The sequence below is a fragment of the Haemaphysalis longicornis genome, unplaced genomic scaffold (genome assembly GCF_048455015.1).
Source record: "Haemaphysalis longicornis isolate Haplotype H1 unplaced genomic scaffold, Haemaphysalis longicornis Haplotype H1 scaffold_12, whole genome shotgun sequence".
Classification (NCBI taxonomy): domain Eukaryota; kingdom Metazoa; phylum Arthropoda; class Arachnida; order Ixodida; family Ixodidae; genus Haemaphysalis; species Haemaphysalis longicornis.
In genome coordinates, this window is record NW_027526225.1 from 38,555,970 (window position 1) to 38,583,740 (window position 27,771).

General features: G+C 45.6%; 2 protein-coding genes across 2 annotated transcripts in view; one reads left to right on the plus strand and one right to left on the minus strand.

Moving 5' to 3' along the window:
* Positions 1 to 27,771, plus strand: part of LOC144161564 (uncharacterized) — a 365,076-nt gene that overhangs the window by 115,893 nt on the left and 221,412 nt on the right. Inside the window, exon 3 of the mRNA XM_077692215.1 lies at positions 871 to 972. Within this exon, the coding sequence (XP_077548341.1) occupies positions 871 to 972 (102 nt within the window). The remainder of the gene's footprint in view (positions 1 to 870; positions 973 to 27,771) is intronic.
* The window catches only part of LOC144162169 (uncharacterized), a 159,434-nt gene continuing 143,581 nt past the window's right edge, over positions 11,919 to 27,771 (minus strand). The window contains exon 6 of the mRNA XM_077692649.1: positions 11,919 to 14,610. Within this exon, the coding sequence (XP_077548775.1) occupies positions 11,919 to 14,610 (2,692 nt within the window). The remainder of the gene's footprint in view (positions 14,611 to 27,771) is intronic.

The window sequence follows — 27,771 nt, forward strand, 5'->3', positions numbered from 1 at the left end:
GGCTCCCGGTAACACTGGCGTGATACCTGGGTAATTTAGTACACAGGGTAATTTAGTAATTAGTAGCAGGGATAATTTTGTAATTAGGAGTAATTTACGCCTATGATATTAGGCCGCCTTTTTGTAGTTTTTAGTGGTGTAGCCAAGTAAACACGTGGCGCCCTGCAAGGCCTGCTAAAATATTTGCCCTTTCTTCACAACCAAGTTGCGCCTGCCGTACGTTTTTTTTCGTTCCTGCGTTTTTTAACTGCATAAAAAATTTATAGCGCATTCTTCTAGGGCTTGCTGGAGAAAGCAAATGATCGTAGCCACAGGGGAGACAGACCATGTCAGCTGAACATGCTACGAGACACAGATGACCACTTAATTGCGCCGTTTCCAACGAGAACACCATGGCTGCCCTGCCATGTTTTTGGGCATAGTACATTTTTCGGCAAGACAATGAACGGGCGCTTCGCGTACCAGGGCGGTTTGCTGCAACCTGCGTCCTCAAGAAATCGCTTTAATAATTTACAGTTGTAAAATAGCATACGAAGGCTATCAAAGTGAGACCAGAGTGCACTATTTCTTCAGCTTGTTTTCCCCAGCCAGCACTGTTTGTTTATAAATGTTCTTGGCACAACATAAACTATACTCGCCCCGAATTCATTCTGGTGTGCGGCCAAAAGATCCTTTGTTTTTCGCTAGAGTTCTATATTTCCGTGGTTCCTTCACTGCTATCCCGCTAGATATTCACTCACAAAATTGTTCGAACGCTTGAGCGCGAGCGTTTATATAAGGTGTTTGCAAATAAAGGCAATAGATGAAATTGTGTTCACAAGATGTTTGCGCGAGTGTTCACCACAAGTTTTTCCTCTTTCGTTCCCGCAGAAGGAAATCATGTCGGCAGGCTACTCTTCCAGACAGAGTTCTGGTGCATACCGTTCAACCTGAGGTGGACGTGTTATACTGGTGTGATTGAGTGCAACTGCGGTAAGTGAACTGCTCACGGTGAAATAAGTTTGAAAAGAAGCGAAATAACCGAATAGAAAATAATACAGCTGTTTCACTCGAAACTTGAGATTTATCGCAACAACGCAAAATGTGTACCAATGACAAAAGTGAACAGCAGAGCTGCAGTGAACCTAATAGCCTACACCACACAATATTCCGTGCTACTTGCACATCCAATGATCATTTCATCGAGTCATGGGCTGTGCCTCCTCCCTTTCATCGGTGCCGTATTCTACGGTATCTTTGAGCAAGTATGGAGGCAAATGTTCTTTACTTGTGGAATTTCATGGCAAAGGGACAAAGTAAATGGTGCCGTATATAAAGAAAAAATTGCTGGAGTCCACCCTACAGGATCTGTTTCTTCCCATGCGGTGGTTACGTAACAGTACGTGTAAGAAAAAACACGGATGTTTAGGGCTGCATGTGGAAAACTGCCGCGATCTTTGTAATTGTCGTCCGTACCAGGCTACTGGAGGAGCGGCTTTTTTCGCTTCATAACATAGGAGCTGATTTAAAGGTGCGCTCGTATTCGTTCGAGAAATGGTATTATTATTTCGGTGTCTTGCTTCTTGTGTTCTTCTTAGTATTTACCAGTACCTTTGCCCTTTAAAGTGAGAGAGAATATTTCTGTGAGTCTCTAAGCGATCCGACTTTTCAATTGGTAATGTCTGCATCGATATTTTCTCCGCAAGATAGGTGCAACCTTTTAGGGTGCTATTTGCAGGAAGAATGACCTCTACACCAATAGCCCGTAATAGAGGTCTTCGATGTCCAGTAATAGAGAGCAGCAGTGTACACTGTGATTTCGAGTATCGAGCTGAATAAGACTCTCACAGTTGACGTGGTCAAGGAAAAATGATGCGCAGTGGCGAATTACAACAGGGAAAAAAATCCAACTTCTCAAGCTCACAGGATACTGTGCAAGAGCACAACCACAAAAAAATACGAATATTCCCACTATTTACACTCTTAAACTAACACGAAGGTTATAGCTGCACACAATTTTACAACAGCAAGGAAAACCAAAGTGTGTGAAAGTAATCGTGAGAGCTAAGTTTCAAGTGTCTTTAAATGCTACCACGGGAGTGACAAATGTCACGATGTTTGGAATGCGTTTTGAAATTACGCTCATGGACAGCGGCGTTCGCAATCGTCGGTGCGTTGACCCCGACAAACCGCCATTGAATACTTCTACCCCGGTGTCTTAACAGTCTACTAGCGGGCAGTACCTATGACGGACGATGATCAGACTGCTCCAGCAGTGCTGAGGCGCTCCTGTATGCTGTCCGAATTATCTCGCGTGCTGTTTGTGGCCTGTGGCCGTTTTCATCGTATCGGCGGTATGCTATGCGGATGGCTTCGTTGTGGCCTTGAAGCTTCCCCATTTCAAACTCCCACATGGCCTTCTCCCACGGGGGTACTGAGGTACGTGGAGGCGCGGTGCCTTTCGTTGTAATTTCTTTCTTAAACACAACCTCTTCGACTTGGACGGAACCTGTTGGGCTGCGTCACATTTCTTTCCTTGTTAACTTGTTCTTTTATCTGGCTTTTTTTATTCGGGTTTCGTCTTGCTTGCGCAGTCGGATTTTTGAAATGCTTCGCCGTTCTGCTTCTTCTCCACGCGCGCCAAAAGGGCCGTTTTGCGCCCAGCAGAAATCCCTTGATCTACTGCGATTTCGCCAAAGTAACAGAATGGTTAGAGGGTTAGAGGGGGGATGTTATAGGGGGGATGCGGGCGTCGGCGGTTTAGTTGTGGCTAGCGATACCGGATGCTTTGACGTACAGCTGTTCTCCTAGATGAGAAAGACGGCATGGGCTCGGTGGCAACAGCGTATATCTATATAGCAAGTTACAGCTATAAAAAGCCAAGGTAATGTTCCAAAAAGCCAACCTAAAGCTGTATAAAAGAGGAAGTTAAAGCTATGAATGAATGACTTTATTGCAGAGAGGAGGCTATAAACCCTGTGGGTAGGGAATGGAAAAGAGGCTTGGGAAAGGCAACACTAAGTTGCTGTAGTACACCTAAGTAATGTTCAAGCTTCACTGCAGCTATCACTGTAACTGTCTCTCAAGGTCCGGTTGGAGCAAAGCACACACACCGGCCTTACCCTGAAGGGAGGGGGTGTCCGGCATAGTTCTTGATGGCACATTACGGTTGGTGGGGCAAGATGGATGCGCACCGGTGTTTATTTGTGACTAAAAAAAGCCAAGTAAAAGCTAGTGAAGAATACCAGCTCTGCTGTTTCCTCAGTCTTCGCATCTCAATTGCAAATGTGCCCAATGTTTTCTTTGTTCTGCAGTCTCTGCGATGAAACGATTTTTTTTTTATTTTCACCAGTACATCTCTCAGTGACATTGGGTGTGACCACAGAAAGAGACGCTTTTTTACGGATTAGCAGAGGTCCGTTCTCCCACACGGCCATGACAGGTCGATGCTTCAAGAAAAAAACAATACCAATAATAAAGTACGCACTGACAAAATACATGTTCAAAAAAGTCTGAAAATGAAGTATTATTGCAAACACTGCAAGCAGCATCAAAGAAGAAAAATACACTGAGGGCAGAAAAGACACGTTTCCAACATACACATCTGCTTTAAGTGGAACGTACAAGTTTCGTGCAAATCATTGATTAGCATAACGCGAATCCATGCAGTATTCGTTAGCATTTGTCATGTTTCTTTTTAACAAATATATGGTAGGAAGCAGGTCCATTCTTTTCAGAACCTTTGTCCGCTTGGCCGTCAGCAGGTTGATCGCAGAACATGCCGGACCGTTTATTTAATCCTCAGCCCTTTACACGCACCACCCACGCTTTCTCTACCCTTGCTAGCTTTTACGGGTTTTCGGAAACAGCGTAGGGTTCTCCGTTCGCTCTTTGTACTATACGGTGTTGGAGAAATGTAGCATAGCGAGACGGTTATAAATAAATGTGGTTAACGCGAGTTAATTTCATACAACCAATTTGTACTGAATACGCGTGTTACAACAGCGTGATTTTAAGTGGAGGTAGCCGCCATTATTAAGAAGCAATGACTGCCATTGTCCACTTTTTCCTTGCAGTCGGTGGCCATGCGGGCAGCCTAGAATGCGAGAGTAATTTAAAGTCCCAGGTTTTAAAGCAAAACAACCCCCAATTTACCTGCTTCTAGATGAAAGCGTGTGGCTTTTACTGGGGACGGTAAAGGCACTCCTTTCTGAATTAAGTTGAAGTTCGGTATTTTAAAATCTCAGGTATTGATCACACGCTCTTTTGGGGCATGGTTGCTTTGTCGACGACAGTGATTCTTGCCTGAAGCACCAGTACCCGCTACGCACTTACTCATGAAGCGAGTGACCAATAAAATACTGTTATAAAAGACCAACGTAAACAATTGTGGAGCACTGTATTGAAGCAAAACTTTCTACCTCTACCAGCCAACAGTTCTTTCGTGGCGTGCTGGATAAGAAACTCCGAACGCGGCTGGAGAGCGGAGGGCGCTTTTCACTTACGGAGCGCAGTCGTCGTCTGCTTTAACGACGACGTGGGGTCTGTTTTAGCGCAGCTTCGCTTCCATTGCGCACTTATTTCACACGGCTTGATTAACCTGTTAGCAGCTCCTGGGTAACCCGGACCCGACAGAATTAAGTGGTCGTACGGCAAAGATACGCTAAGGATTAGTTTGCGGGGTGGGAAAAAAAATGTAGAGACCACTTAGAGACACATGTCCGCTACAGAAGCGCATCCTTTTGCGCACTGCTTGTCAAGAATGCGACTGCATTTACTTAATTGCTGAATTCGAATTCGGCTGGGTTTTAACAGGCATTAAAAAAGTTGAATGCAGCAACTGGTTCTGATAAATAGCGATTGTAAAAGTTCCATAATTTTTCTCGCAATTCTGAAACTTACGAAAATATTTAGTTTAAATCTTTATAAATCGGAATCACTAAGCTCACATGCCGGATTGTTTCGGTGTCTGCGCTTGCGTCGCGCGGTGGTGTAGTCCAGAGCTAGCACATCAGGATGGTTAGGTTCCGCTGTCTCACCCTTCGAAAGACGCTCATCTCCGTTTTTTTTCTGACAACGCACGGCCGGGCTACAGCGGCGGCGTCCACCGCTCTAGCCCACCGTGGCCGACGCTGCTGCGTTCAGAAGGGCGGCCTCGGGAATCCCAGGTAACAGCTGCCAGAATCTCTGGTTTCACTCATTCTAGAGCTATGTGTGGGAATTCACGTGACGTCGCATGGGATATTGTTGGGGAAGTCGTTCACAACTTTGCTTTCCAACCACCTCCACAGCGTGGATTGGAGCCAATTTTTTTTCACGGCACGTTTAAGACAGGTCAGCGAGGACGTAACGGTATCTTCGTTTGCGATCACAGGGGCTGCGCACTTGAAAGTGTTTTTATACATGAGATAATCAATCTTTGTGCGAGAATTTTGGCGTTCTGAGAGCCTTCACGGACTTAGGTGTCTATAACACATTGATAATACATTCAGAAACTGCCCTTGCCCTGTTTTCGCGTTTTCTGTCCCGGTAGGTAAGGGCGGTGTTATCTTCCACAACATCTCCTCGAAATAAATTGCGCCGTTTCCCTTGCGGTGTGACTCAATGGAGAGAGTGGTCTGGACGGTCATGGACACATTCAAGCACCGTCTTGGTTGGAGCAGCACCGACTACAGAGGACTCAGTAATTAGCTCACCAATGTGGCAGCAGCCGCCACTAGCAGTCGACCCTTGCGAGCTACGTATGCAATGACCGCACGGATGTGCGGCGATTTGGCTCAACAGAGAAACTTGAGGTATCTTTGTTCCCCACTCTAAGAAAATTTCCCAAGCGTGCTCAGCATTGCGCTGACCTTTTTTCGTAAGTTTTGCCGTAGGTGGACACCGGAGAGTACGGTAGCGGAGGAGAGTAGCGTATTTGCGGCACTGCTACTTTGATCCGTGCACATGGTGGTCTCGGCAACGGATGGAATTGTACGCTTCGTAAGCGCATGAACGCCTCTTAGAAATAGAATCAAGTGTCCCATATAACTTCCGTAGTTTGAGGCTGGACTGACGTAACTCTGGTGTAGGACAATGTTCAGAATAGCGCGGCAACAGCATTGACTGTTCTACTAGCGCGTTTCCATACTCACTCGGACATAGGGCGTTGGCTGAAAGGAAAATGTATTGTTGTAACGGTTCACTCCGTGAACGTGGTTGACGTCCAAGCCTCCTGGCCCGACTAGCCCGCGTTGTGTTCAGCTGGCACCCGCCGCTGACTGAGGCTTCTCCCAGTGACGCGTCCATGGGATGACCTTGAATCTGCAGCATTCAGTAATTCGCGCAGGCTTCTACAGGAGGTACAAAAGGAAGCACATCGCTGTACTTTTTGTGTTTTATTTCGAGGTGCGCAAGACTTGACCTTGCTCACCACGAATAACTCCTCCTTCCTCTATTCCTCTCAGCTCAGCAACGCCCTCTACCTCGTCCACACGAGGCGTCCCCCGCTCTCTGCTTGGCGGCTTCCGACAATTTACCGCTTTTCCAGACGGAGCCCTTACGCTTGTTCCTAAAAGGGAACGAAGACAGCTGTTGAATACATTACGAAACGGCAAAGCGCGGCTCTCGGGTTTCTTACGTGGCTTATTTGTGTTCTTTAAAGCCACGTTTTTAGCGAGAACGCGGGAAGCCTGACCCCTTGGTTTCACAGGATCGTACACTGCACGATCACAGTCATTGGCGTCGTTGTGATCTTCTACAAAAAAAGACATTGCCCAAGAAGCAACCAAGATGTAAACAAAAACAAATGCCCCCGTCACTAAGGCATGACAGTGGAAGTCCCGAAACTACCTGGTAAAGAATGCTATGCTTTTGCTGCATACCCTTGCGTGGTTCATAGGCAACGCGTTTGTTTTCTATACTCTTCAGCTCTTCAAGCGGTGTGTTCGGCACTTCACCTACTATCAAGGCGTATATCCTGGCTATAAATAACTGAATAAAAATCTTGATAATACCAGAGCCGTTTTCTCTTGAAGTTTTTGTAGCGAAGCTTATGCAGTGCATGTCCCCTTAATTACAGTTTTAGTAATGTTTTATGTGAAGACAAAACTACGGTGACCTTGTATTAGAGCAGTATTAAGAATGCCTGTTCCAGTAAAATAATACAGGCTTGTTCCTAGGAACAGCTCTGTTCCCTGCAATCACTACAGCAGGAAATTTGTTGCCAACCTTCAGTATCAGCGTGATAGGAAACATTGCGTACGCAGTGAATGAAGCCAGTAATGCCTCTGCTTAAATTTACTGTACATTTGTGCGTTCTGTTTGCTTCACGAACATTTTTGGTTTCCCTTTTTCAGGCTCGGTAAGTTTTTCTACCATTTCGGTTCGCACGCCTTTCTGTATTTTCAAGTCTAGATATGCATAGCTGGGCATAAATTGCATAGTTATCACTTTTTGCGAACCCTGGCTTTCTCAATTTCGGTATGCTTCTATTTCGAACACGAGCTGTTGTATTAGAGTGGACCAAGGTGCGATCGCTAGAAGGCAGTCAAACGGTAGTAGGACTAATTTATGAGGTCAGAGGCAATAAAGCATTTCACTTTTAGATATTAGTACAATGTTGGGTGTTACACCGTGAATCAGGAATTTCAAATTTTTGGTATACCTGTCGACACATTTAGAGTACTATTCGTCAGTATAAAAAAAAACGCAACCTTCCCACTTGGTAACGTGAATAAATACAAAATCGTCGATTGCGAAAACAATTGGTGGTGTTGGCTCAATTTTGTACTTCCTCAAAAGGCTTTACCTTTCTGGGTTCTGGACTTCGGATACCCGTAGCTAAGGGTGATGCTACCTAATTCGTATAAAAATTGAAGAAATGCTCACACTTTTACGGACAAAACAGCGTTTGTTTTTGCAGCTACAAGGCTTTTTTAACAATGTATTTAGAGATGTTAGTAGCGTGTCAGTGCTTTTTTACGTGTTAGCTGTGAAGCAGGAAAACTAATACATTCAAACTTAACACTAACGTTATGAAATAAATGTATCGAACGGAATTTTGTAAGTCGGCTTGGTATTCATCTTTCCCAGTTCCCAACATTTGTGTGATGTGATAGCTCTCTCTGTGCAGATTTTACTGTAGGAGAAGAAAGCTAACAAAGACGGCTTTTGAGCTGGTGATTATAAGAAGGATGATTTTATGAACCCTTTCATACTTATTTTGCACTTTAGCTTCAAAAACCTGATGCCGCAAAAATGAACTAAAACCCCTGCCTGCGTTTCCCGTGGTATGATTCGAAGTAACAAGCCTTTTTTTCGAGCCTCCTAGGCAAGTTTTAGTGACTCGGCCATTTGTGGGGAAGAGAGCTTTATTTCGCGCAAAATTATCAATAACATTTCTTTGCAGTGCTTGTATCTTCCCGACCCGTGGGCCATAATTTGCACAAGTAGAATGTGATAGCTGTGGTTGAACACAGGGAAACTTGGAAAACGCGCAGTGTGAAGTCAGTTTTTGTTCTTGTTTCTTGGAACGTGTACAATTAAACAAAGCTTTTTATGAACAGGTTTACCATTTTTTCTATGCAGCCTTCAGTGCGAATTTATTTTTTTCAGAGTAAAGTTTCTTTTTGTGCGAGCGGACAGCTCGCACCAGCATCAATCTCGCAAACAATTATGGGTTTGTTGTGCTAATTTTCCACCAAGCCTACACCTAAACACCAGCGTGTTGTTGCCAAAGCTGTTTCATTTGAACAGGTCATTTTTCTACACATTAAAGGGGCCTGAAAGGCATTTTGAGCACACTAAATGAAGTAGCGCAACCGTTAGATTGGGTCGTCAAGGTCATCTGGGCCAAGTATTACTCTTTTACGCGCAGCGGAAAGCTCACACTTTTGTTGCAAAGTTTGTCGCTTTTTTCTCACCCTTTCCTTCGTGTTTTTGGACGCCGCCATCTTCACATGTCTACATCATCGATTCCCAGATGTTCGTTATGAGCTAGACATCCTGCTATTGGGCGGCTTTTTCACGCACTTCCGGCAAAGAGATGAGTCGTCTGCTAGCGTCGACTCGCCGGCTGATCTGCCAGCGTAGTGCCGGAGTGCTTGGACATTTTACGACAGACTAAACTAGTGTAAACAAACGCATAACCGTTCTTATTGAATGCAACACGGCCATAACACGACATGGATATTCTCTTACCGGAGTACGTTCCATAAAGAAAGCGTTGAAGCCCCGTGGCACTTCTTTCGTGCAATCGCAGAGAACGCCCTGAGCCGAATGCCCGGGTTTGACGGATACATTTTTTTCCACTTCAAAACAATCCAGAGATGTGTTTCGAACGAACACAACGTCACAACATGCGTTGCAAGTCTGAACTGCGATTGACAGACGATGGGTTGCCTCCTCCTGCCCGTCGTAAATTCGGCACTCACCTCGCGCGCGGTTTGCGGGGACGAACAGCAAGTCACTAACTCTGGCGCGCAAGCCGAGATGGCTTATAGCCACGCACACTGCACATAGCACATGCGAGGTTGAGTCGTACGTCGCTCGAGAAAGATAATCCAGACCATGGGAAGCACTATCCACCCGTAGAAGCACAACGTCGCATTTCATCGCGAAACAAAGGCGTCCACAACACACACACCATCGCCTCCTGTAATGCCAAACGCATCTCACACTTCCTAATGAGAGTGAGTGGTACGTCTGCAGTGCCCACATGTCGCGAGGTGGGGCCCCGAGCTGAACCGCGATCACGCAACCGTAACTGACCTCTGGGGCGGTTTGTGCCTTGTTGCCAAGGCAACCGATGTTTGAGATCGTCAAAGAAAGGCGCTCGCTCCAGCGCTAGAAAGCAGTCAGAGCCGCGCCGGAGCATGTTTTGCCAACGTTGCCGCTCTCCACCACGCGGCGCCCCAAGCTGAACTGGTCACATGATTCAAGCGTTTTGTGCACGGGTTCTGTATCGGTTTAAAACGTCTTTTTCACATGGCGCCGGTAGGAATTACCACCACCGCAAAATAAGACCCGGCACCAGCGGGGCCACATCTAATACGGCGCTTTTTGGATAAACAGTGCGCGGTGCATGAAAGGGACCGAGCGCAAGATACTCCCCAGCGGCTGCGAGTTCGCCGCCGATTAAAAGTCACGTGCTGCACTGCAGCAACGCAAACCGCGAAAGGGCAAGGCCAGGCCACCGCACACATGCGGCCAGATTTTTCGTTCGCTTATCCATCCTTGAGCGGAGTGCGGAATTCATGGTGTCAACAAAACTTGCCCGTAGCAGACGGCAGTCGGAGGAGCGTAATGCGGAAGTACGTCACCGCTGACTAGCGCAGCATCATGGGAGGGAGTGCTCGCGCGCCGTCAACAGTTGAAAAGAGGAGGGAACGCGGCGCGACGAAAATGCGCGGTTTTTGATTTACAATTTCTCAGCTAATACTCATCGCTTTAACAAAATTCTTGCGGGAGGAGATTGCTAATACATTGTCTTATTTGGTTACATGTACATCCATGCATCGGCGGAAGGTATTTCAGGACCCCTTTAATTGCAGGGCGTTGATTTTTGTGCATGGTGAAGCCATCAAAAACCACAACAACGAAAACACGGTGGACTTACAGAAAAAGCCCAAATACATAGTAGCGCTCGCGTCGTGTTTTATATCAGCACACCGTCTTTCCCTTGCACTTTTTGAAGGTCTCATCATGGGTATATGCGAACCAGTCCAGTTCACCATTTTGCTAAAAAATCTGTTTGCTGGCCTATCGTGCTTTGCCGAGTGGTCGTGTGGTTACATGTGCGCCGTGAATGGTTGGTCGGTTGGTTTAGTAATAATTTAGTACTAATTTAGTTGGTTGATTTAGTATTGGACTCATGTAAATGAATACCAAAAAATCAAGATTTAATGGCAATTCTGAAGACAAGTGACGTTAGATTTCAGCTTGGTAGAACTAATGGCATGAGGACATTTTGAAATGCAAGGGGACCCTTAGGTTGTAAAGCGTAGATAGGTATGTTTCATGGCACGAGTTAGGTGCATAAAAAGTTTTCAGTTGCGCAGAAATCCACAGCTAATCGGTAAAGGGAAACAGCAGTGCCAGACGAGGAACCTGGAAAACGGCGTCGCAGGGGGCACCAGGAACGGGGAACAACACTGTCGAAGGGGGTAAGCTGTAGCCGAACGTGCAATACGAGCTGCCTTGAGACGTGAAGGGGCCGACGGGGGTGAGCCGACGGCTCCCCGCAATATCGAACTAGCGGAACGAGCTTCGGAAGGTGCAGCCCAGGGGGCTGACCAAGTGATGACGCGAGCGGCTGCAAGATTCAACGGTAATTTCAAGAGCACATCAAGAGAACGTCCTAGGCTTTCGCCTTGACATTGTTAAAAAGTTTTTAACATCCATCGTAGTTTTTCATTTGCATATCGCCACACCATTGTCCTATTTAGGGTGAGTTTTTGTAGTCGATATAATAATACTTATTGCATTGGATATCTGCGGTAGCGAAAAATCGGGCTATATTGCATTCAGAAACGTGTTTAGCTAAATAAAATCGCACCGCTAACACAGGAGACCACGGCAAGGGAGAGTTTCCCGTAAGTCATTCCTTGGATTTCACTAGACGCAATTGTATGGTGACTTCAGCAGAAGAATGCAGTATCTTTCTTGCTAACTTTGCTGTTCCTTTCACCAGTATCAAAGGCGGAATATTTCGGCTTTTAATGCACTATCGCAAAATTTCCCAAAATCTTCTCAAAACCTAACACCATGTGCTTTTTGTTCTGCCCTGGTGTGAATAAAGCGGTGGAACTTCTTGACCAAACATTTGCGTAAAGATTGGGCATGGCATTGCAGGACGCGAGAGAGAGAGAGAGAGAGAACAACTTTATTAAGCTTCCTGCAGTAACCCCTACCCCACCCTCTTCGGATGGAGTCTTGGGTCGACGAGGCCGGACGTCTTCTTAGCGGCGAGAGTCGCTCCCGGTGGTCTTCAGCGTACTCGGGTTCCCCCTTTCTGCCTCCGGCCCGTCCGGTCGCTGCCTCTCGACCGCCGCTAGAATCTGCTGGACGGCCTTGCGTTGCACGCCGTAGTCGTTGGATCTCTTCGCCTCCTCTATGTGGGGCGGGAGAACGTCGGCATTGTTGGCATTGTTCGCGCTTATGCAGTCTTTTAGGATGTGGGCCAGCGTGGCCCGCTCCTTCCCGCACAGTCTGCACACATCAGTCACGTAAACCTCCGGCCACAGGTGCTTGGCTAGCACTGGGGTAATCACTGAGTTTGTCTGCAGTTGACGGAGCACAACCGCCTCTTCCCTAGTCAGTCCGGGGTGAGGCAGGGCCATCGTTCGTCTTCCTAGTCTATACCATGAGATCACCTCGCTGTAACTGGTCATGGTGTCCTTGTCGGGGCGATCCACTTCGTCGGCGACCGCCGTTCCCGTGGCACGGCCGGCTAATCCTCGCGCCACGGCGTTGGCCGTCTCGTTGTGGTTGGCGAGCCCCAGCGAGCTCGCCACCCCTTCGCCCGCATGTGCGGGGAACCACTTAATTACCACACCGTGGTTGTCGCTGTTGGTTTCGGCCTTGCGTAGAATACGCGCGGCCGCACAGCTCACCCGGTTCTTCGCAAAATTGCGCACTGCCGTTCGCGAATCACACAGCACCGTCTTTGTTCTTGGGTCCACGATGGCCAGTGCCACCGCCACTTCCTCGGCTTGGTTCGGCGACTTGGTCTTCACACTTGCCGCAAGCCTGGTCTCGCCGGTCTTGGCTTCGACCACGCTGACGCTGAAGACGCCGTTGATGTTTTTGTAGCTGGCCGCGTCCACGAATACCGCCCCTTCGTCGTTTGAGTGAAGTGCTATCAGCGCTTTAGCCCGTGCTTGTCTTCTTTCCTTGTTGAACGTTGGGTTCATGTTCCGTGGGATCGGGCTTACGACGATGCGTTTGCTCGTCTCCCGCGGTATCTGCTCCCCCGTCTGCAGATCTTCTCTGGCGCTGACGCCTAGTTGTCGTAGTATTTCTCTGCCAGTCTTGGTTTCCGATAGTCTTGTGAACTGCGCCGTCTGCTGGGCTTCCGCTATTTCCTCCAGGCTGTTGTGGAGTCCGAGGGCTTCGAGCTTCTGCGTGCTCGTGCCTCCTAGGAGCCCCAACGCCGACTTGTATGCCTTGCGCATCATCGCGTCGACTTTCTTCCGCTCGCACTGCCGCCAATTGTGAAAGGCGGCGACGTATGCGACGTGGCTGACCACGAAGGATTGAACGAGTCTTACGAGTCGTTCCTCTTTCATCCCACCTCTTCTGCTCGACACTCTTCTTATGAGTCGCATCGCCGCGCCGGTCTTGGCGTCGAGTTTGGAGACCGTCTCTCCGTTGACCCTGCTGCGTTCGATGAGCATTCCTAGGACTCTGATCCTGCTTACTTGGGGAATGGTGTGTCCCCCCTGTGTTCTTACTGTTATATTGTCGCCGTCTCTGGTGGGCTGCTTGTTGCGCCTCGCTCCCTTGGGCGGGATCACTAGGAGTTCCGACTTTGCGGGGGAGCATACCAGTCCCGAGCCCCTCAGCTGGTCTTCTACTGCTTCCAGTGCTTCTTGTAGTTTGCTCTCGATGTGGCCGTCGCTTCCGCCGGTGACCCATAGCGTTACGTCGTCGGCGTAGACTGTATGTCGTACACCTTCGACGCTCTGCAGTCGGTTGGCGACCCCGATCATTACTAGGTTAAAGAGCAGCGGTGAGATTACCGCTCCCTGCGGCGTTCCCTCGCTGCCTAGTGTCTTCTCTGGTAGTTGTAGGTCTCCCGCGCAGATTCGGGTTGTGCGGTCGGTAAGGAAGTCTCTGATGTAGTTGTACGATCTTTTTCCCAAATTCAGGCGCGATACCTGGGCAAGGATCGCCGAGTGCCGAACTTTATCGAAGGCACTCTGCAGGTCCAAGCCCAGTATTGCTCTGTTGTCGTTGGTGTTTATGTCGTAGTCTACGATCTCTCTCTTGAGCTGTAGCATAGCGTCTTGGGTCCCTAGCTTACTCCGAAACCCGATGAGCGAGTCCGGGTATAGTTCTGCTTCTTCGAGGTAGTGTTGCCACCTGTTCATGAGTACGTGTTCGAGCAGTTTCCCTACACACGACGTCAGCGATATCGGTCTTAGGTTCTCGACGCCGGGTGGTTTGCCCGGCTTCGGTATTAGAATCGTTTTGGCTTCCTTCCATCGGTGCGGTAGCTTTCCGGCCCTCCAACATTTGTTGAAGTACTCCGTCAGTGCCGCGACCGTTGCGTCGTTGAGGTTTCGTAGTGCCTTGTTGCTTACTCGGTCGGGTCCCGCCGCCGATCTTCTATTGAGGTCTTGCATGACGTTTCGTACCTCCCATTCTTCAATGTCCCGGTCTATTTCGGCGTTTTCCGTTCCCTGATATTCTGGGTGTTTTTCTTTCGGGGAAACCGGGAGGTATTTGGCGTCGAGTTTTCTCTTCACCTCGTCCTCCCCGTCCTTCGCGATCGCCTTGTGGATGATTTTGCCGAGTTTATGCTGCTGTTCGCCCTTGGTTTGGGTTTCGTCCAAGAGGTGTCGGAGCAGTCTCCACGTTCTACCCATGTGGAGTTGTCCGTCCGCCTCCCTGCATGTCTGTTCCCACTGTTGTTTGCCAAGCTCCCTGCTGTGTTAGGACGCGACGAATATTTTACTTGGGAACTCTCCAAACATTTAATAAAACATGTTACCGATTTTTTTATTTTCATTCACCCAGTCTCTTTTGTTGTGACGTTTGGTTTTTCTCAGAAATATTGTTCCTAATGTTACCATGCAGCATAGATACTGAGAGTGGCATCGCAGTTACGATACTCTTGTGAAAAACATGTTTTGAAAGTCATGATTGCCGACATAACAAATGACTTTGTTCAATGCTTCTTACCGCTTATCTGCAGGAAGTGAAGGCAATTTTACAGCCTTAAAGCGTTTTAATAATACTCACGGCAAGTTTTCTGAATTCAATGCTTCCTTTTTACTTCAATTACAGGGAATGCAGAACGTGTTATCAATCAGGGCAATTTTAAGCTAAATATGTAACGTTTAGAGAAACCTGGTGGAATTTCAGAAGGAGAAAGGTTTGGGCGTGTTGGTTCATAGCCACACAGCAAACAAGCGCACTAAAAAACAGAAGACGAGGCGTAGACAGGACAAGCGCTTGTCCTGTCCACGCCCCGTCATGTTTTTTACAGCACTTGCTTTCTGTGTGGAATTTCTGAACAATTTCAATGCTTTATCATTAGGAGCAAAGCATATTCTGTGCGCTTAAATTTGCCGCTCTTCAATTCCACAGACTCCTCCTTCCGGATCTACCACACCCAATGTGAGTGGCGCAAGGGAAATCCCCCATGAATAGAAGAAACTGAATATCATGAGCATCCTGTGATATTGCCGTTTTTTCCTCTGCGCTTGTGTACCGAAATTAGACCTGATAACAACAATGCTTGTCGCACCTCCACGATTGAGAATTTCGCTTTCTGGTATTCATCGCCAAGCGGCATGCACGTAGCACGCCGTCTGTGCTGCGAACAAACCCAGGTTCAAAGCAACCATGACGAGAAAACACCGCCTTTTTTAATTTGAAATGTCTAGCCTTTGGTAACTTGAGCAGCTCTAATCTAGCGACAAAATACTTTTGCAACCAAAAAACGCAAAACATTGGAGGTCTTTCAAATTTTGCGCTACGCGAGACGTAAGGAGGGAGCCGTGGCGCAATATAGGGAACACTACCGTAGTCATTAACGTGTTAACTGCCCGTTGCATTCAACCACTGCAATTAAAGAGAATGAAGGCCCTGCTGTAATTACGCACTCATGTCTCTTCCCAGTGACGTTGATTGGCAGCCGCCAATCGCATAAACACGCTTCTGTGACATACTGAGATCTCGCTAGATTGTGGATGGGGGTGTCGCCACTGCTTCGTCTGCTCTCCTTAATGTCTTGATTATTTATTTAAAGTTTGAGGTAAAATTCGTATCATTGTTGTAGGAGCCAAGAACTCCTTTAAATAACCAAAGTGGTACTTTGTCTTCACGGCCCCTTAAAAAAGCAATGCGTTCAAATTCACTCCTCCTCGCCCCGCCACTCTGATGGCGTTAAGCTTTCCAAGCAACTAAAAGCGTTCCACGGGGAAAAGAGCAGTTATACCTACCGCTTGTACAAAAATACACGACAAGGTATCTCTTAAAACGGCGTAAGATGAATGGGGAAGGAAGTCGTTAGGAGAAGCCACCATCAGTTACGTTAGCGGTAGAAAAAACGACTGGCACATCCATCGTACGAGTTTTTGAAAACGCTGAGGTTTTCAAGAGCCGTCTTTTAGATAATGGAGAGCTCGCCCGCAAATAATGGTGAGCAGACACGATATGTTTTCGACTGCGCTGGAAGATACTCTTGAGGAAACTGCATTTTGCCGCAAACCGTAAAAGCCATTCGGCTGTGGACGCTCTGAGAAAAGGCGGCAAAGCGTGATTTGAAACCATATTTCGTCCTCTGAACATCTTAAGCAAATATATACGACAAGTACTATACTGGGGAACTAGTTAGGAACGGCAATAACTCATGTACAGTATCACTCTCCCTAAGCGACGGACCTGGATGTGAACGGGCGAGCGAGTTTTGAAAGCATATTGCTATGAATGCATAATATCGTCTGCCTTTTCTCACGTAGTTTGTCGTCGCTGGAGTGGTATATGAGCATAATAGGTCCGAAATATCACGGAAACAGCCCGTGCCGTGTTACAAATATTCCCTTTAACGCACTACTTGCACTGCGGGAATTAAAATCCGGTTGCGGTGATGTGGCACAGAGGAAACTTCCCTTGGCGTTCTTAAGTTGTATCCCAGTGTAATTTAGAGTGCCAACTACATCAACGCACAAAAGCCTACTGCATATCCTGCTCGATGTCGATGTTCCTGCTGTATTTACATTAGGTTCCTCCACTTTGTAACGCTGCATAAACAGTTCGTGGAATAAGCAATGCTCTTACAAACAAAAATACGATGTCTTTCGCTTATTCTATCTCAATATTACAGCTCAAGAAATAAATCTGAACAATACATTGCTGAGCTGTAGGCCATACGCACCACAAATATCTCACGAATTAGAATTGTCTTTCTCAGAGCTCAAGGTACATGGTGAAATTACAAAAGTGAAGAATCGGCCGGGCGAAATCCTTCTGGGGAATGTGGAATGGCAGAAAAATCCTATTCTAGATGCCAATGCATCAATACTCGCACACTTTCAAAATTTTAAATAGCCAAACACGATTCCAAGGAGCTTACATTAGTGGTACCAAACACTCATTCCTTTTATTCTTGTAAAAGTAGTCACCGCGTCTTGAAATGGAACCTAAATGCTTCTATACTATTATGTGCAGCAACATGGCGGGAAGGTTTCGTTCAAGTACGGAAGAGCACATAAAAAAACTCGAGTTTTCTTTTTTCTTGCTAAAAAGCTTAGATAAATATTTACACTGCAGACTAATGCCAAATAAATGCCATTATCAATCCAGACACGTTGTGTTAGAGCTGATTTAAATGTTAGAAATCTATTACCCAGAACTCAACGCTGCATAATGAAATACAAGGGGTCGGCTTCGACCATTTCGTCTTCCATATCACTGTCTCTAAAAGCGCGCCACGAAGCAAGACAAAGGCGAGAGAGCTGTGGAAGTACTCACTTCTAGTTAGCTTTAACCTGGAAATGTAATTTTGAGGACTGTTTCTCTCTCAACAAAATGAGCGGAGTGACAAAAAGCGGAAACGCAAGGGCACAGAATGAACTAGCACAAGCTGTAGCGCATTCACGGCCAAATCACCGTCTGTAGTGGAGCACACGTCCCTACAATTTATGATTTCAATTATTTGCAACGTATTTAGTTCGTCGCGTGTTTTTGCTGATGACAGGATGGTGCTCAAGCAGTGGGTCACACCCAGCTGCTCCTCAACGCCTGCAAGCCTGCTAAAAGGAAGGGAATACTGCTAACTCAACGATTCACAAAGAAAAAAAATCATCACCTAGGTGGCTTACAACAGACTTGTCTTTCAACATGCGGGTACATATCTATGTTCACAGTTAAACACAACGTATGCGAGACTGACGTGTGTTCCACGCATATTTCACTATCATCACTCGATGACTCTAGAAACATACTTTACCCACGTTCAACCACGGGAACTTTTACGCGTCTTTGGCAAGGAATCGGCAAGTCGGCAAGGAATTTTTTTAACGGGTGTAACATACACCCTATGGAATCTTTTTTCACCGGTGGCGGAAAAAAACACCATTCGGTATAAATGGTTTTTCCTTGGGCCGCACAGCCTAGAATAAACAGAAGATGGAGATGGAAGTGAAAACACATGTGATTGTTCTGGTGCATATAACCTTCGTAACTGCATAAGATAAGCTGGATCTGAGAAAAAAATGTCCGGATGCCTCGGCAGGACAAGGAAAATGATAGAGACCGCTATGCCATCACGCTAGGGGGAGAGCAGGGGGGGGGGGTCAGCAAAAGGTGGCTGGGATATATCGCTTCGCAAGCCTTCCAAATGTCCGAACTAGAATTTGGGAATGACCGCACTCGTAGTTTCCGCTCTTCGATGTATACACAGCAGAAAACTACTATACAATAGCTTAGGCGGCGTCACAACACTGGAAAGGAAAGTTGCGCTGCACTGCGCAGTTTTTTTTTCCCGAGCACGCAAACTGCAGTGTTGCTTGCAGAAAACCCAACCGAACACCGCTTACACAGTGCTCCGTGGTGCTCCTTTTCGCGACTCACAAATGCTCTAGAACAGCACAGCATTTGTAGCGCCTGCTTCAAACGTTTATGAACAATTACTTTCTGTAATATGGGTTAACCGGTGAAGCTGAGGTTTCACAGAATTTTCAACAAGGGTGCGAACTCATTCATTGTCTTGATCGTCTTTATCAGTGGTAATTGTGACGAACGACACAAACACACATACATTGTCTTGTCTTTGTGGTTTTTTACACATTTGCGTAGGCCGTTGCCGCATCTCAGGGGAGCCGGAATAAAGTACACACGCGTGATGTTTCGGCGCGCCCGCCGCCGGAACTATCCCCCACCCAGGTAGAGCGAAAGGAAATGACACTATGTACGCATGCGCATCGAATGACGACAGCATTGGACACATCTTCGAATCAATCAAATACATTAGGTAGACTGAAAGTAGCTCGGATTAGAGTTCCAAGAACAACGTGTGACCCTCTCTTCGAGCAACGTTCTGTCATTGACAACGGCACGGGGACGACAGCCAGGTGATTGCAAGGAAGTGCTGAATTGTTAAGTCTTTCGGGCGTGTGTGTCAGTGCGTACATTTTACTTTTGTCAATAGGGTTTTTGTTGGGAGGTACCCGTAAACGACGTATTTAATTAATAAATCTACCTCCTTACCTGTCCATAGAGCTTCGTGGTGCTCCCTAGCAGCAGTGGTATATTAGAGCCGCGTCTAACAAATCCCTGCAAAGTCTTGCCCTCAATTTTATAAATCTCGCACTCCTGCTTCCAGCTGTTACAGTGAAGAATTAAGTCTGCGCAAGTAATATTCACTGAGAAGTTCGATGTAAAGCACGAAGTGCAATGAATACACACTACTGTCGAGGAGCTTGTGAGACTCCGTGGTAGCTTCGACCTCGCAGTTTCACGCCTCTGAACACTTTCCTAGGCATAACAAGTAGCGGCATGTACAAAATTATTTGAGTTGCCTCTACACAAATTTATGAAGGCAGTGATTAACGTGGCACAGACAGAGATTGCTTCACTATATAATAGCATTGCATAAATCCACAACAACGCATGACTTCTCGCCTTCATGAAGCGCGAATAAACCAGTGGAAGTTCCGCAGGCCACTGCATTGTACAATTATTGTACCTTTATACACTCATCCAATAATCTACACAGAACATCATCCCAAGAGTGGAGACAGATGCACCGAACGCAGCTCGAACGGTAAGGACTTTTTTCAAACACATCAGAAATTACAGCACCTAAACATTTTTTATAGCGCAACGTAGTGAAACTGTGTTAAAATGGCAATAAATTATCACGGATAGCGACAGCGATTGACTGCCTTTAATTAAATTAGTTATGCTGTGCTATCCAACACGCCACATGCCTACTTGTGACTTTGGTCATTTGCCAAACCTTCCCGACAGCGGGAAGCAACCACCCCATATTATTTATTCCTTCCACTAACTTGCAGCAGTCTGTGGCAGTGTTTCAGACAGTATAGCACAATCTGCGATTGCTAAGGGCCTAAAATAGGTTCAGGTCGACCACATTACTATGGGCCCAAAATAGGTCCTGGTCTGCCACATTGTTAGTCTGTGGCAGTGTTTCAGACAGTATAGCACAATCTGCGATTGCTAAGGGCCTATAATAGGCCAAGGTCAACCACATTACTATGGTCCCAAAATAGGTCCCGGTCTGCCACATTGTTTTAGGCGGATTGTTCCCAAGTAAACGCGGCCTCAATATATGCTCTAACGTAGCCAGCCATGTTGACTGAAACAGCAAGTGACCGTGGCACAGCGCCAAAACGTCAGTACTTTTAGATACATTACCATGAAAACAATGTACAACATTTTTAATTAAGAATTATAGCTTTACAACATCTTTCAGAACCTTTCACAAGAAAATTAGGCTAAAGTTTACGGAGCGTACAATAAGCAGGGTAAAAAATTTGCAACTGAAATTACCAGAACACTGATAGATCTCCTGAGAAAATTATGACGGCTACTGTTTGGCGGATGCCATTGAGGAGGGGTTATATATGAGGGATTACCTTAAACAATCAAAATTTCACCATAAATGTGCACAGAAACCGCAGAAATAAGGCCATTTGATGACACAGCTGGTTTGACGCCCATTTACAAAATATTCCACGAAGTACAACAATTTTTTTTTCTTTAGGTGTAATTTTTGCCTAAACTGAAGAAAAAAAAAACAGTGAGAGTTTTCGTTGTCCGGGCCAAAATTTTTCAAAATCATGCCAGTGTCAAATTTTGATTATTCGTAAAAAGCTATGGTTTCTAGTCGTATCCTAATATTGACATCTGTTGGAAGGAGCTGATGCCTTTGAACAACTACGCAACCAGAATTGAGAGAGAAAAGAGATCTCTGAACTCTCAAACATCTAATACACCACGCTGAGTGCAGCGCTTATGTGCAGTAAAATCATAATTTCTTATAGGGGTGGCGCTGAATTTTTCAGAGTCCGTAAGACGTCCTGCATTAGCCCCAAGAGGAAATGCAGTGTGTTGAATGAGGTAATATAATAAATTTCGAGCAAAAATGGAAAGCATCTTTACATAATGACTAACATTTGCGCCAATTTTTCTAGGCATTCTAAGAAAGATTTTATGCGCATTACTACTACTTTCAATAAACAGTCACGTGGAACATGAATATCGTAAACCCAATTTGAAAATTTCTTCGAAATAGTAAAAAAGCGGGCGTGAATGAAATGCTCGGAGACTGCGCAAAACCGTCGTCTTGCGCTTTTTTGTGAATACGGTAACATTGATACAGCGGAACAAACTTGCGCAACATCATTTTCTACTTGCTACGAGAAAGATGTACATTGCGGAGACTGCGCAAAACCGTCGTCTTGCGCTTTTTTGTGAACACGGTAACATTAATACAGCGGAACAAACTTGCGCAACATCATTTTCTACTTGCTACGAGAAAGACGTACATTGTTTTCACCGGAAGTATCAGGCAACCTAACACGTACCACATCCTTTTCAATCCCATGTCGCAAGCACTAGATCACTCCGGTCACGACGTAATAAAAAATACGCTTCTCGCTGGCTTTCACGGAATTGACACAACAGTCACTTCTGTATCCGTTTTATCCAGATCATCCCAGAAACCACTAATCCCACAACAAAACGCAAACACACGGATGCGAACAGCTCGAGAATGGTGAGCAGGATTCCTGAAGCAGGCTGTGCAGGAACGGTAACTTTACTTTCATGTCGACAAATATTGCGCTTTTTTGTGGGGCAGAACCTGTAAATCTTAAGGCTGACAGGAAAACACCGTGATTGCGAAGACGTCTTTCTGACGCTCGTACCGTAAACATAATCACACCTGGTATGTTAAAGTGCTTACGAGCGTTGCTAAGTTCTGGTCGTGAATGATGCTGCAGCCTTTATTAAAATATTTGTTCTTTGCATTTCACCGCTAAAACTACTGTATATCTATGTACACATTCAGTATCCAATATGTTTAGTGCCTCTATCAAGTGGGAGTACTGTACTTCAGAGCACTAAATACACAGCAAAGCTATCCCATTATTCAGCTTAACCACAACGCAGCCATACTCATGCCAACAAAAAGGCAAATTTGGCGAATCAGAGGAACGGGTGTGCAATTTGGCTCAAAATTCTCGTCTTCGCGTAGCATTTCCCAATACAGAACTACGTGCTTGCATTGCATGGCGCCATTGCGGAAACTGAATTTGGAGACATATTATGTGCTTTTCATCTTCATTCTCCGACATTTTATTTTTAGCTGCAAGGACCGGTCACTGGATTACATATAGGAAAGTGAATAAAAAGTCTGTCTCAGGGGTAGGCTAGTTTCGGTACTTTATAAAGAGGATCAACAAAGGGGGACGTCAAACTATTAGCGTTCTTTTCCGGCACTACGCTAAACTATGCTCCTGTCTATGGTAAACGGCTACACAGTAATTCGACCCGCCTGCATCTCTTTGTGGGTGCGAAAATTTGGTATCCTTGGTCGCTGTCCTCTATCCCAAAACCAAAGCAGCCACCATGGGCGAGAGTCGAACCATTCGTTTCGTGAACAGGAAAACACGACTTCGTGATTCCAGAAAAGTTCAGGGACATTGTGAGCGCATAATCACTCATAGTAAATTGCGTATCGAATGGTTACTCAATACTGTTTTATAAATTGAGGATTAGAACATCTGCACGTCATGGTGGCTTAATGAATAAAGGCCCAGCACTATTCAGTACCAGGTGGCGGGTCAATAACCGGCTGAGGCAGCCCTTTTATGATGAAGATGAAGCGCAATAACATCTATGTTTCGGGATTTCAGAGGACTTTATAGAATGAGTATAGAAATAGAGAGAATAGAGTGTGAGGGTCATTGGTAAAGCTTGCACATGGGGGAGAGGGTGCCGTGTAAGTTTGTGCTTGTTCGAAAGCGGTGGTATATGGAGCTTCCTTCCTTAGTGATATTTTGGTCAAAAGTAGAGTGTTCAGTTTAAGGTGGTAGTGTTAAGGGATGTCTTTGTATGTTCAAGGCACAAAGTTGTACTTGTCCGACGGGGACGGTGGAAGGCTAGTGGGAATGATTGAAAAATGTGCGCGGAGGCAGTGACATGAGCCACCTTATTCCCTGCCAGACATGTGTCCCGGGTCGAGAGAATGTAGACACCAACAGAGTTAGGTTGCAATTGTAGGTTTCGGAGGGTTACGGCCCGTGGCATAATGCCGACAGGCCCATTGAGATGAGGTGACAATGGTGATAGAATCCTGAAGAGTTGGGCCTGCATGATTCTCTTTTGGTGATTTCTTTCGCTGTGGTAGATTTCTTTGGTCTTTCTAGAATCTGTGATGATGACAGTCCGAATTCAGTTCTCTTCCTCGTCGGCGGTTTAGGGTTTCATAGTTGCAAAATCTGGTTTTGTAGCGTATGTGATAGCGCTTATGTAGCGATTGTTTTTGATGCTCCCTAGAAACATTTGGCGAGGCGCTCGGATTCTTGATGTTCAGTGGCCTTGGCGGTAAACGGAGGGCATACTCTCGGGTATTGAGGTGACGGAAATCAAAGTGCCAAGTCCCTGTGGAATGCATATCGGGAAGTTCAGAGCGAAGGGGACGGAGTAGATAGAAACCACCGGATGTAGCCGTGAGTCGTTCGGTTTCGGCAACGTGGGGAGCCTCCCGGAGTTTCTCGTTGTGTAATCAATCCCATCATACAAAAGTTGGTAGTAGAAGGTGTCGGGGGTAGCTATAGTTCTGTTTGATCAGGTTTTCGAACGATGATGTGCAGTGTATCTATTTCGCTATTCCAAGAGCAAGATACAGGCCTGCGTACGTGATGCGACCAACTATTACAGCTTGAATGAAATACAGGAGGTCGATTTTCGCTTTGAGTCGTTGTCGACGACAAGATGCGTCTAATCAGTTGTCTGATTTGAGATACTGTGCGTTGGTTTTTACGGATAGTGAAAATGCCCGCACCGTCCGAATGGATGGTGTTCACAATAACGCAGAAACCAGGCGCGTACAGAACTGAAGTGTCCTGTAGGGATAATCCGGGGTCTGGTTCTAGCTTACGGCCTTCTCTCTGTTTTTGTAGCACTACAAGGGCGGATTTTTTGGGTGAGAAGCTAAGGCCACAGACTCTTAGATGGTGGTCAGCTGTATTAATAATGTCTTGTTCGTCGCATTGTTGCTTATCAATAGAACTGCCGGGGTTCCTAATGGCGAGAGCATCTGCATATATGTGTGGTATATGTGTATGAAACCTTTTGAGTATGAGTGATGAGTTGACAGAACGGGGACGTTCCTAAACCAATTATTTCGCGCTTTCTGTCTGTACACTTACAAATTTGTGGACGTCCCATTGTCTCCCGCCCAGATGCTATTGCCCGCAAAACAAAATTTATTCCAACTAGAACTCGTGAAACCACGTGTGGTTCAACGGACAACAATTATACATATGTATTTCTGCTTTTTGCCGATGCCCGGAACTCAGAGTTGAAACAGAAATCGAATAATTAGCTTAGATTTTATGTCTGTACTTCTATATTTTGTTTCGCAGATATAATAGTTCCTAATAAGACCCACATTTTTCTATAATTATTATGTCGAATTTTTTTCTGTTCACCACAGTCTGGAGGATCAACGACTACTTCAGTGAGTGAATTTTTTTTTCTGATCGTTGCAAAATACTATTTCATGAATAATCCAAAATCGTGAGCCACCATAATAAATTAATTTCTGCTTTTTGTAATTGCGCGGAACTGAGAGTACAATGATAAATGAATAATTTGATCAAGTTTTATGGCAGCTTTTCTGTTACCAGGTTGAAGAAAAATTCGCGGGTTCGAATCCTAGACCAGGACGAAGTTTCTGAGAAAGCTGTATAGCTTTCCTTTGTAGCCGTACGGCTGCATTTAGGTGGATGTCAAACTTGCCTTCGCAGAATCTTACTCCACCTTGGGGATTTCCTTTAAATCTGGTCGATCATCCCCTGTCCTTCACTTCGAGTTGTTCATCAATTCATTCTCGCGCTACAAACGACTAGCCGCGTGGTTAGCTCAGTTCGTAGAGCGACTGCTCTGGTTAAGCAGTGGTCCGGCGTTCGAATCCTGGACCAGCACGAATTTTTCTTCAACTACAAGATTCTGAGAAAGCTGTATAGCCTTCCTTTGTAACCGTACGGCTGCATTTAGGTGGATGTCAAAATGTCATATATTGTAGCGTTTTTGTAACGTGTTTAGTGAAATGTGACTGAGTTTTGGATACTGCTTTGAATGTAATGCACTCGCTCCTGGGGAGGTGGAGCATTCGTGATTATCATAGAAGCAAAGGAAGCACATAACCACTGACACGGGTTTTTGCTTTGTTCTACTGGTTGATGTCCTTGAATGAATCTTGCCCTTAGTTTTTATGGGCACAAGATAGAAAGCGGTCGACAAATACGCCAGACCTTTTGGTGATTGTAGTTGGGAATGCATCTGTACAAAGTAATGCATCACTGTTCTCGGTACTGCCCTTTGAGGCTCAACCCTCACCATCGTACAGGGGCGTTTTTAGGCATACAGTATTTTTCAGGTCAACACATGGCACCAGCTTGCCGCGGCGGCAGCACTTGGTGACCCCGTTGGCGGAATTTCGTTGTGGTGTTCCTCCGCTTCGTTCCTCTCCATCCGAGGGAACGTGCTCGCCTTACTAACTTCTGTGCTCGCGTGCCTTTGCGCAGTTTTTCTACCCATTTATTGTCATAGCTGGTGAATTTGCACTTGACAAACGCAAAGAAATATTCGCGGCATGATGGCAAAAACGAAAACAGCCAAAAAAGGCCGGTTTTCAGTCCCAATCGTTAATCCACGAGCTGTCTAAAACATCGGTCGGCCAGGTGAAAAAGCGGGCAGTTCACAACTCCGGACCATATGATAATTCTGTAAATATTGTCTCAACTTTTTCTTGTTCATAGCACTCTGACGGAGAACAAAGATGTTTATAAGAAAATTTTTGCTTCACAATAGAAAAGCCCTTTTGCCGAATCGTCATGAATGGTTATCCCTTGTATGTATTTTACCTTACAGTCATTATACAATAGCCTTTCTGATCTTCGTAGCCGCACTAGAATGCGAGTTATGCGGAGGACATCAGAAGAATTTGCCTGAATTTTATGCCAACTTTTCTTTATACAGATTAAGTCTTACCCGCTGAAGTTCTACGTTTCGTTCCTATATTATTTTGTAGAATTTGTTTCTTTTAATTGAAGTCTGGAGAGTAACCAATCACACCTGTAAGCCATTTTTCTGAGCAGTAGAAAGCGTTTTCTGCTGAATAGTTATAATTTGTGAACAGCCACATATAATTGTATTTACGCTTTTTGTAAATGCACGGAATTGAGAGTACACGAGAGAGAAAATAACTGCCTGGGATTTTTATGGAAAGTTTCCTGTTAACAGATTTAGTCTGATGCTCTGAATTTCGTTCATTGAATTATTTCGTCCATTTGTTTCCTTTGCACTGCAGTCTGGAGAGACACCCACAATAACACCGGTAAGATAAATTTCTTGGACATGTAAAGCATTAATTTCTTAATATATAAAATTTTGGAAAACCCATTATGAACGCAATCCGCCGCGGTGGTTAAGGGGCTAAGGCATAGCGCTGCTGAACACGAGCTCGCGTGTTTGATTCTCAGACGCAGCACCCGCTTTTCTGATGGAGGGGAAAAGCGAAAACGCCCGTGTGTAAAAGATTTAGACGCACTTTAAAGATTCCCAGGTGGTCAAAATTAATCCGGAGCCCTCCACTACGGAGTGCCTCATTGCCTGCATTGCGTCGGTGCGTTACACCCTACAATTAACGCATTTCTGCTTTTCGTAGACATAAGCATCTGAGTGTACCTGAGTGCTTACTAAAGCCCTTCATTTTGTTCCTATAAATATTTCGTCGAATTTTTTTCTTAAAATTCAAGTTTGGAGAGCCACTGGCAATAACACCTGTAAGCCATTTTTCTGCCCATTCCAAAACATTTTCTGTTGAATAGTTATTACTTGTGACCAGCCTTACATAAATCCATTTACGCTTTTTGTAAATGCACCGAGTTGAGAGTCCACGGCAAAGCGAAATATTCCCTGGGATTTTATTAAAACATTCCTCTTAGCAGATTTAGTCTTACCTATGATGGCCGACATTTCGTTCAGTTATTTATTTTGTCGTTTTTTTACTGCAGTCTCGAGAGACACCAACAACAGCACTAAGACAATTTTTTGTCGCCATTTAAAGCATTTATTCCTTAATATTTATAACTTAAAAACACCCATAATAAACGCATCTTTGTTTTTTGGGGACGCGCGTACCTGGGTCTACAACGGAGAGCCGAAATATTTGCTAGAATATTATGGAAACTGTTCTCTTAGCAGATTTATTTATACCTACCGATGCCTGACATTTCGTGCATGAAACTATTTCGTCAATTTGTTTTCTTTTCACTGCAGTCTGGAGCGCCACCGACAACAGCAGTAAGACTAATTTTTCTGGGC